The sequence below is a fragment of the Urocitellus parryii genome, chromosome 3, assembly GCF_045843805.1.
Source record: "Urocitellus parryii isolate mUroPar1 chromosome 3, mUroPar1.hap1, whole genome shotgun sequence".
Lineage (NCBI taxonomy): Eukaryota > Metazoa > Chordata > Mammalia > Rodentia > Sciuridae > Urocitellus > Urocitellus parryii.
The window spans coordinates 79,341,500-79,353,167 of NC_135533.1; the positions used below are offsets into that span (position 1 = coordinate 79,341,500).

Sequence of the window (11,668 nt, forward strand, 5' to 3'; positions counted from 1 at the left end):
TACACACACACACACACACACACACACACACACACACAGCTTCCTATCCTGCCTCTCCCTTCTACAAAACACCGTTCGTTCCTAAATTCCCAATATATATTTGCAAAATGTAGTTTTCCAAAAAGGACTCCCTCCAACCAGGTTATCAGTGACCTATTTGGACATAGTATAGCATACTCACTCCCTGAAACCCTCTAATGGTCTCCCACTGCAGTGAAAATAAACCAGAGTCTAACATAGTAGTCAAAGTTTTTTATGATCTAGCCTCTGCCTCCCTCTCCCAGCTCCTTTATATCCCTCATGGTGGACTCTTTGTCAATATATTCTTTAAACACACCTGTGAGCCTTTCTTCTAGAATGATCTCGCTCTAACTTCCTTGCTGGCTACTTCTCGCCATCATGTCCCAATTCTTCATCCTTTCCTGCTTCCCTTCATTTCCCCTGTCCACACCCTCTTCACAGCCTCAGTCCTGTCCTGTTACCCTGTCTTCCTGGTACTTTTATTTTCTGAGTGTATTAAGTAATTTGTTCATGTGTGGTCGGTCGGTTGGTTGGTTGGTTCTACCTCTCTGCTAGAATATGAGCTGTAGGAAGGCAAGAACTTCAACTTACATGATTTCCCTGAAGAATCCCCATCACATAATAGGCATGTTATGATGATAGTATATATCCATGTGAATACACATGGCTATGTACAGAATGGCACGTCTCTACATGAGGGTTGCTGAATCAGTCTACACCCACTCTCTCACTGGGCATCAAAGGGGTCCTGTTGAGGTGGAGGAAGACATAAGTCATTTTCCATCTGACTTCAGGACAGAGCACCAGGGTTTACTCCAGACCCCGGTATCTCTCTGCAATATGTGGCCAATTCTAGAAATGTCAGGAAAGTTTGGAGTTGTCATTTCAGTGAGTTATAGGTTTGCTTCTTATACAGCATATGATTTATGAGCCTTCCAAGGTAACCTTATTCTTTGAAATAGCTTGAATTCCTACCTTTCTTGTTATGATTTGTATATGTTTGAATACGGTGAAACGTAACATGATACTGTTGTCAGAGCTTAACATGCCTTTCTCCATTCTGCTTTTGGCAGCTATTTGATGGTGTAGATGCAAAAGAGTTGAATGTACAGTGGCTCCGTTCCCAAATAGCTATCGTGTCTCAAGAGCCTGTGCTCTTCAACTGTAGCATCGCTGAGAACATCGCCTATGGTGATAACAGCCGCGTTGTATCATTAGATGAGATAAAAGAAGTTGCAAATGCAGCAAATATCCATTCTTTCATTGAAGGTCTCCCTGAGGTAAGAAAATAGCTCAGATTTTGAATTACCAAACTGCCAAGGAGGCCTACATAGTTATCAGGCTTTAGTGTTTACTTTATGCAGTCCTTGAATTATACAACTTATTTATTGCCAGCATCTAACATAAAAGTTAGATTAAAAACACACAAAAAAGCAAAGCTTGAGATTTTCATATGACTATTTTTCCCAAGGCCCAAATATATTTATAGTCACAGAATAACCTTTCACATTTTGATTCTTCACCTTCTATCCACCTACACCCTGCCTTGTCCACACTGCTGTCACCCTCCTCTGGACCATAGCAGGACCTTTATACTCTGTCTTCCAATCTTGTTCCTTTCCTTTATAACTTTTCTTCTTTACAGCAATCAGAGGGATTTTTTGGGGGGTGGAATACCAGGGATTGAACCCAGGGGTCCTTAACCACTGAGCTACATCTCCAGCCAGGTTTTCTTTGATTTGTTCTATTTGTGGTTTTTTTGGGTTTTTTTAAGAGAGAGAGAATTTTTTTAATATTTATTTTTTAGCTTTCAGCGGACACAACATCTTTGCCTGTATGTGGTGCTGAGGATCGAACCCGGGCCGCACACATGCCAGGAGAGCGCGCCACCGCTTGAGCCACATCCCCAGCCCGATATTTTATTTATTTATTTTTATGTGATGCTGAGGATTGAACCCAGGGCCTCACACGTGCTTTCGAGCACTCTACCGCTGAGCCACGACCCCAGCTTTTTTTTTTTTTTTTTTTTTTTTTTTTGAGACAGGGTTTTGCCAAGTTGCTGGGGATGGCTTTGAAATCGCAACCCGCCTGCCTCAGCCTCCCTCCGGAGCTGCTGAGATTTCAGGTGTGTGCCACCATGCCTGTCCAGAAGGATGCTTTAAAAGCATCAAATATATCATGTCCCAACCCAGCTTACAATTACCATGCAGCATCCCTTGGTATTTATAAGGAAGCCCATGTGCCTTGTGTGGCTGGTGATGCCTCCATAGTCTGGCCCTCTCATCTCCAGCCTTCGCATCTGCTCAATCTGCTGCAGCCATGCTGGTCTCTTCTCTGTCTCATGAACACACCAGCTGGTCTCCTGCCTCAGGACATTTGCATTTGCTGTTTTTTCAGCCTATACCTACCTTCTTCTGACCTTTTGCACAGTAGCTCCTTAACTTTCAGGAATCAGATTTGCAGATCCTTCCCTGGATACCCTATTTAAAATAGTCCCCTCTGCTCCTATCCCCTGTCACATTGTCTTCAGGGCACTTATCACATTACCTGGAGTGCGTTTTTACTTGTTTAGTGCCCCCCCCAAGACTACAGTATAAGATCCTTGCCTGCCATCTTTGTCACCTTGATCCCCTTTAACTCTGCATTGACTCTGACAGCTGCCACAAAGTCTCAGAAAAGGAAAACCTTTTGGTTGACTGTAGAGAAGGCTTTGGTACAATAGGCACCGAAAGTGCACAGAGACAGGTCATCATAACTTCAAATGCTTATGAGATTTGAGCCTTTATATCTATACACACAAATAAAATAAAAATAGAAATACCTACTTCTAAGTAGAAATAAGGGCTTACAATGCCATTTCTAACAAAGTGTTTATCTAATACACCTTAAAAGGAAATAAGAGTTGAACAATCAGCAGATCAAACTATGAGTCTAGACCCCTGCTGTTTGGCAGAGGCTGATGGGCTCATAGCCTGACTTTCCTGCTGCTAGCCCTTCCCTCAGCCCCTCCTCTCCACCCTAAGTGAGCCGACAGCCAGAAACAGGCCACTGGTGATGCGACCTCTGAACTGTGGAACGGTTCCGCAGTACTAAACATTTTGGAATGATTCACATATTTTTCATCAATGGTGTAATCCCATGATGTCTTTCAGTGGCAATTCCCTTTGTAACCAAGGCACTTTGCATGGTTAATTGACAGTCAGATTGTTATCCACAGAACCCAGACAGTTCAATTTACGAACAGTAAAAGTGCAATACATTTTATATTTGCACCATTTGGCTTTTATTCTTAAATTGTTTATCTTTCATTCTTCTCATGGCCCTATTTCTCAAATTTACCTAAAGCTACACTCTGTAAAGATTTATTGTGCTAACTTTTTACAATAGACTAAAAAAACTAAGAAAACTAAGAAAGATGTTCTTTCCTTAAAAAGAATAGCTTATTTCTCACTCTAGTTTACCTTTTTATCATTTTTTTCTCCCAAATCATGTAGAACTATGAGAAAATCTGATACCAAAATAAAATCATTTAAAAATTTAAATCAGAGGATTTAGAAAAACTATATGTTATAAAATGTAGGCTAGTGTTCTGCATAGGACAAGGCTGCCCTCTTATGTTGAGTTGGCTTCAGAGAAGGAAGAAGGGAAAGCAGCCATTCATTTACCCAGCACTTTTTGTGTGTGTGTGTGGTGTTGGGGATTGAATCCGGAGCCTTGTGCATGCAAGGCAAGCACTCTACCAACTGAGCTACTGCCCTATCCCTACGTAGCACTTCTATAAACAAAGAACTAAGCTAAATTTTCACCATGATGCAGGAAGGATGATGTAACCACTCTACAGATAAAGAAGTTCAAGTAAGTTCCCTGAAGTTGAACATAAAGTCAGCATTTGGGCCTGGATTCTTTGTGATGTGCCGCAGTCTGGATGGGCACAAAATCACGAGCCACTCAAGCAGGAACAAACTTTATTTTTGAAACTGCCGCCAATGCCCCATACGCTCCCGGGAAGATTGCCGACCGACCCACGCGGTGTTCTCCCCGACCCCCACAGGAAGCCCCTCCCTCCTCTGGAATTCCCTCCTACCGCACTTCCCCAACCAATGGGAACTCTCCAGGAGTCCGGTAGCAGGCCCAGGTGGACAGCAGGAGTCCAATATCCATATGAATGTAGATCTTAACATAATCATATCATCTCTGGCTTGCTGGCATCACCTTTCAGCCATGCATCGTATTACTTGACTGTGGCTTTTAGCAGTGATGTACTGGAGGGAAGTAGAGAAATGACATTTATAGTAGTTCTAAGGTTTCAGAGGTGGGAACCCAGGTGCCCAGGGTTGCTCCTTGAATCAGAAGGGCTCTCCAGAACGACCAACACAGCTGGAAGCTTGCCAGGTATAACATATACCAACATGTTACAGCTCTGATCTAGGTATTTGGGGAAGAAAAATAAAAGTGAACTTTGTGCTGGGTGTGGTAGCGCACAACCGTAACCCCAGCAGGTCGGGAGGCTGAGAAAGGAGCATCTCGAATTCAAAGCCAGCCTCAGCAATGGCAAGGTGCTTAGCAACTCAGTGAGACCGTGTCTCTAAATAAAATGCAAAATAGGGCTGGGGATGCGGCTCAGTGGTCGAGTGCCCCTGAGTTGAAACCCCAGTGCAAAAAAAAAAAAAAAAAAAAAAAAAAAAAAGTCAACTTTGTGATTTGTTGCACTTCTTTCAGATACGATTAATTTCCTAAACCAAATAAATGGAGCTTAGCATCCTTGCCAAATATAAGGCCACAGTTTCAAAAGGTTGATGGAAGAAGAAAGTCTTCACACATGGCACATAAAGGCACATCGATCTTGGGTTGGGTTGTAGTCTAGTGATAGAATGCTTCCTAACATGCTGGCCCTGGTTCAATCCAAGCACTGGAGAAAAAAAAGATATTAATATTTTTTTTTAAATATTTATTTTTTAGTTTTCGGCGGACACAACATCTTTGTATGTGGTGCTGAGGATCGAACCCTGGCCGCACGCATGCCAGGCAAGCGCGCTACCACTTGAGCCACATCCCCAGCCCCAAAGATATTAATCTTAATCCTCTCTATCAGTTATTTAGCAAACTGAAGTGGTTACCACACTTCTGCTTTGTGAGGATTTATTTTACTTTTACTTTTACCTCAGACTCATGGATTGCTCTGCCATGTCCTGTTCACTCAAAATGTGTATTTCCTGCCGTCATTACCCCTTCCCAACACTTATGCCTTTTATTCACTCAACACATAGCTACTGAGCCTTGTTCTTTGCAAACCATAATGAAACCATCTTTCATTCAGAGAAAATAACCAAGACCAATAAAATATAGTCCTGCATGGTTGAGATGAACCCAGATCAACACATAGACCGATTATCTTAATGCATGAAGACTGCAAGCAAACTAATGTCTGGGCTCAGAGGGCAGAAGGATCATCTCTGGCTGGAGGTTCAGAAGGGAACTTTAGAGGCTTTAAAGGTGACCTGAATAGAATTTCTGTAGTCAAAGATATTGCAGGGCCTTCTCTATAATGAGGCAATAGGCATGGTCCGAGCAAAAACATGGATACAGAAAATACTAAAGTATTCACAGAATAATAAGTGGTCAAACTAGGAGTAGACTATATAGAGTATAATATTTGATGAGCATGTTAAGGTACAGCTGGGCACTCCAATAGCAAGCAAGGAAATTTTAACCTTGAGAATCACTAAGTAGATTTTTGAACAGGGAGATGTTTGGAACTGGACACTGGAATTACTTTTCTAGCAGCAATGTAAATGATGATGTGAATGAGAGAGACAGGAAGTTTGAGAGATTAGTTAGGAGCTATTTCCAGAATTTAAAGGATTGTAAAAGTGAAATTGCCAGGGCTTGGCTCAAGACTATGAAAAGTGAACAAAGAAATAGATACTAGCTGGGGCAGCCTGCCGGGATCAAACACAATGTAATGGTGAGAGTACAAAGGAGGAAACCACATGAAGGAGTTTGCTGTGGACTGAGTCTTTAAGATTGAGTAGGAGTTCACCAGGCAGAGAGGGGCACAGCCATCCTTAGCAGAAAACAAACACACAGAAAATGTACCTGTGTAAAGTGTTGAAGGTGTTAGGGAGAAATTTTTAAATCACAGAACATAAGGAGAAGAGTCAAGAAGTGAGAAGGGACCAACACATGTGCAAGGACTAAATGTAAAGATCCTATGTGCCAAGCTAAAAAGCTTGGAATTCGTGTTATTGAAAAGAGGAAGCTACTAGACATTTTTAGAGAGGAAAATGACATGACCGTATTTTGAAGACAAAAGAGCTGGCTGTTGAGGGCTGGGAATATAGTTACGTTGGTAGAGTGCTTTTCTTGCATGCACAAGGCCATGGGTTCAATCCCCAGCACCAGAAGAAGAACTGGCTGTTGAGACTTCTGTCTGCTCATCCAAAATTCCAGAGGAAGGCAGGGACTGGCATTAAAATAGCAAGTCTGAATGCTGCTCAGGATTTCCTTACAACAGCCTTTCTGACAGGCATGCAGACACCCATCTTCTTACCCCAGTTCCAAATTTCTAAAGCTCTTAACTGCCTGCTGACAGTCCTGGAGAAGTCACAGAGGAGACAGCTAAAAGCTGTCCTCTGTAGAACATTCAATTCAGAAAAGAACTTTTACTGGGCTTTGGTCATTAGTTGCTATAAAGCAAGAAGCTGTGCACTTCAAATTGAAAAGTAGATTTCGAGGTGAAGTAGACATACTTGTTATAAGGTTCTATCACCAGTTCCCTTCTCCACACAACACTTGCAGACAGGCGGATGTGGGGGGAAAGGTGACTCACGTGAACCACACGTGAATCACGCTGCATCTTCTTGGAGACACTGCCCCAGGATTCACCTTTGGAAGGTTACACACTTGGATTTGCTTTCTCATTTCTCATTGAGCGCCTCCATTCACACGTTCTTGTCTGGGTACCAGTGGTAAATATTTCTTAGGCAACTGTCAGGAGCTACTAGAAAATAGTGTGAAGTCTTTAGGGAAGGAAAGTCAATGGGACAATCTAGAGAGCAAGAACCTGCTGACCCCAACTGAATGACCAATCATGATTTAAGGGACCACAGTGGTTTCAGGATAGGAATGAAATTTCCCTGGCCCTTCCATGGAAAGAAAAACCAGAGAAAACGGGTAGTAGTAAGCAGGGGAACTATGAAAAAGCTGTGAAGTGCCCAATGTCATCCTGAGCACCTGGTGGCCTGAAAAGGTAAAGAGACTGTTTCAAGATGCGTAACAGATTTCCAGGAAGAGTGTCATATACCCCTGAGAACTGCATCCTGGCATCAGAGGGAAATGCCCACAGAAATAATGCAGGAGCCGACATGAAGGAACCCTGTGATTCCCTTATTGTTTTTAAATACTTTGAATCATCCAGGCACAGTGGCACACACATGTAATCACAGTGGCTCAGGAGGCTGAGACAGGAGGATTGCAAGTTCAAGACCAGCCTAAGCAACTTAGCGAGGCCCTAAGCAACTTAGCAAGACCCTATCTCAAAATTAAAAACCCCAGAAGACTGGGGATGTGTCTTCAGTGGCTTAGTGCCCCTGGATTACATCTCCATTTACCGAAATAAATAAATAAATACTTTGAATCATTTTGACCTGAAAGTAGAAGTTAATATAACTTATTAAAAAGCAGTTTGTGTGTACTGGGAACTTATTTTTGCCAATCATTTTTTTATGCTTTAATTTGAAAAATTCCTATGTAGAAACATAATGGCAAAGTTCTGCTATTAAGGATCCGATTAGATATGTAAATGAGATGATAGTGTTTACTAATCATTTAGTATTTATTTGCAACAAAACCCAAGAACAGATCTCAGCACTTGTTGGGACACCAATTTTTAAGAGCAGCAAAATTTGAAATATTTAGACCATTCTTGCCCACAGAAGCCATGCTGATTTAAATAACCAATCCTTCCTTTCTTAACTGCGTGTAACAGAAATACAACACACAAGTTGGACTGAAAGGACTACAGCTTTCTGGAGGCCAGAAACAAAGACTAGCCATTGCAAGGGCTCTTCTCCGAAAACCAAAAATTTTATTGTTGGATGAGGCCACTTCAGCCCTTGATAATGAGAGTGAAAAGGTAACTTCCTCTTCCTTCATCTCAAACATTAACACCAAATATGAACATTGGTATCACAGAAGACACCAGGGACAGTTAAAAAAAAAAAAAAAAGGCCTGATTGTAATTCTAACTAAGACTTTGTTCTTTGCAAAAAGCTCAGTAGGTGGTAGGGATGTGGGAGAGAGCTGGGAAAGATGGCATTTCATGTTCTGGAAAGGTTTTCTCACTAGAATTGTTCTCATTATCTGAACAATTTTTTGAAATATTTCTCCAATAAAGAAAAGAGTCCAAGAAAAAATTATTTTCTATTTTGTTACTACTCCAGTGATGCCAAACATATTAATAATCACATGAAATAAATATTCTGCACTATAGTATCAGACCTATTATTTTACTTTCTCCAGACAATTAGCTTGGTTGGAGGAGAAAACAAGGAAACAAAGGCAATATGACAATACACCTACACAGCAAACTCCTCCAGATAGCTAATTTTGCTATGTCCTTGTCCCCCGAATAATAGGCACTTACATAGTAAATGAACATTGATTAGATGAATAGTTGTTAATATCTATCAAGTGTTTATTATGTGCAGTTATCTCAGTTCTCTCAACAACTTTATGAATTCACTTCTTTTGTTAGAAGGTCCATTTTCCAGATAGCACTTTAAAGTTGAGAAGAGTTAAGTGACTTCCCTATATTTTAATAGAGGGTATTTAAGAGCCCAGGCAGTTACATCACACATGCTGGCTATTTATACATAATTATCATTTTTGATTCCCAAAGAATGTGTTATGAAAGAAGAAACAACTTTGGAATCAAACATATATGCTTGTAATCCTGGATTCATCAGTTACAATCACTGTGACCCTGGTCAAGTGACCTAGAATCTTCAAACCACAGTTAACTTATCTGAAAAATGAAAATACATGGACCTTACAGGTCATTGCAAGGATTCAATGAGATATCCAACATTGGAACATTTTATCATGTTCCAGGTATTGGTTTTCACCCTCCACTCCCATTTCTTCTACACAGTATTAGAATCTCAATCAGCTGAGAGAAAATGAGCTAAATGTGAGAGGTAGCTCTGCTGAGGTATGGAAACACTACTCCTGGCTTTGAGTTTAGAACCATTGACTCACATACATGGCCATTTCATTTTCATTCATCATCACACATACTTTGTCAACTGAAAGTCTTACTAAATGTACCTATCTATAATTCTTTGTTCTAGATTGCTATTGAGTATGGTGAAAATTGCACAAAGCAGAATAGTTCCTTTTGGGATAAGCAAATAAAACAAAGAACATTGTTAGGGGTTGCCTTAATTGATTTGACTTAGGCAAGCTCATTAACTTCTAGCTCAAACTGGTGATCACAGGTCACTGTCTCTTCCAGGTGGTTCATCACAGGTCACTGTCTCTTCCAGGTGGTTCAGCAAGCCCTTGATAAAGCCCGGAGAGGGAGGACATGTCTAGTGGTGGCTCACAGACTCTCTACTATACAGAATGCAGATCTGATAGTGGTTCTGCACAATGGAAAAATAAAGGAATGGGGAACTCATCAGGAGCTCCTAAGAAATCGAGACATATACTTTAAATTAGTAAATGCACAGTCAGTGCATTGATGCTGTTGATTTAGAACTCTTTTGATCTTTTTGTAATGCAAAATAAATAAATAAAAGTATATGTAGCCATTATTTGATGTGCTTTGACCTTTTGTTGTTGTTGTTGTTGCATATATCAATAACTAGAATCATGCTACTCAAGTACAGACATGTTCTAAATTCACACATCTTCCCCTCAGATTTTTAAAAGGAAACAAAAATTTGCTAAATTCATACAAGCGAGATAATTCCTGTATCCTTCACTTGATTTATACAAATGTTCTAGTCCATATGCATAAAGCAGTTTTCTGCAAAGTAAATCTATTTTTCCATCAACTTCTACTATAAAATTGGAAATATGTTTTTTGGGGATATCATCCAGTTTACTAGGTTGAAAGGTTGTAGAAAAGACAGTGAGATATAGTTCAACCTATGGAATTGCAGGGGGAGTGTCTTTAATTTAGACTGCCAAGGGTTTTGAGTCCACTACTTGGGAAGCTGAGATAAGAAGATCACTTGAGCCCAAGAATTTAAGGCCAGGCAAGACTCCAACAAGCTGGGCACAGAAACACAGGCCTGAAATTTCAGGTACCAGGGAGGCTGAAGCAGGAAGCTCACAAGTTCAAGGTCAGCCTCAGCAATATAGTGAGACCCTGTCTTAAAATAAAAAAGGGTTGGGGATGTGGTTCAGTGGGTAAGCATCTAGGATTCAATCCCTGGTACCAAGAATGAAAAAAAAAAGAAGAGAGAACACACACAAAGACTCAACCTTAAAATATATATATGGAACTGGGGATGTAGCTCAGTTGTTAGAGTGCTTGCCTCATACACACAAGGCCCTGTGTTCAATCCCCAGCACACAAAAAAATAAAATAACATACATATAAAGAGAGGGGAGGAAGGAAAGAAGGCAATGAATGGTACTTTAGCACATTTAAATATAAATTTTAAATTATTCATTAAAGCTCTTATATATATAAGTATATATTAGGTTTATAACACACAACTTGGTATTAACTTAAGGGCTTTAAGCAAAGTATGCCAGATTTTTCAGGGCACCAAATCAATAGACTTAAGATGTGTTATCTTCTTATAGGGCCTTGGATATAGTAAATATTTAATAAATACTACGTGTATCAGTTTGAAAAGACAGAAAGCATAGCAGGTGTGTATTACTGACACTAAAATGACAAGCACCTATTTACTAAAATGATGACCTAGTGGGTGATGACTTCTGCTTCAATAATAACATTTTACCATCTCCTGTTATACATTCTCTCAGTCATTGGCAACCCATTCATTTATTTTTATTCAAGGTTACTTCAAGTCCATTGTCTTTCCATTCCAAGGGCAAATTTTTATTAAATTAATTCTTAACTAATTTTAGCCATCACCACTGAGCATAAGTTCATTTAATTATTTAATTTTGTGATAATTAGGTAACTGAGTATACAATGTCTAATTTCTCTCAGATTCCTGTGGCTTTATTCCCACAGGACTTTTAGCTACACTAAGGTATTTTTCCCTAGACTCAAAGGCTTCCAGTCTAAGGAAAATATGAATAGTTTTGCCAATTATGGTTCACAGCTTACTTCTGATGATGATCATAATCCAAATTTGCCTGAGCATCCTTGCCCTGTTTTTCCTCTACATGTGGGCTTGGATATAGTTACAAAAGGAGAAACAAGAAGAATGAAACCAATTTTAAAAAAAAGGTAATTCAGAAAATCCAAAGGACAATGACAGCAACTATCTATGTACAGAGGTGGAACTCTATCCCAGACATCTGTAATTGTTCCTGTTACAGTGCTCTCATCTGCCACCATATTTTATCCTTTGATCCACCTTTCCTTCCTATGAAAGAAGGCCATTCAGTGGTTCTTAAAATAATTGATACACCAATGAGTGTGTACCATTGGAATAGA

The 11,668-nt window shown here is 40.2% G+C and overlaps 1 protein-coding gene across 1 annotated transcript in view; it reads left to right on the plus strand.

The window, feature by feature from the left end:
- The window catches only part of Abcb5 (ATP binding cassette subfamily B member 5), a 118,641-nt gene extending 107,802 nt beyond the window's left edge, over positions 1-10,839 (plus strand). The window contains exons 25-28 of the mRNA XM_026408509.2: positions 1,095-1,301; positions 8,009-8,155; positions 9,567-9,755; positions 10,798-10,839. Of these exons, the coding sequence (XP_026264294.2) occupies positions 1,095-1,301; positions 8,009-8,155; positions 9,567-9,755; positions 10,798-10,839 (585 nt within the window). The remainder of the gene's footprint in view (positions 1-1,094; positions 1,302-8,008; positions 8,156-9,566; positions 9,756-10,797) is intronic.
- Positions 10,840-11,668: the final 829 nt, after the last annotated feature.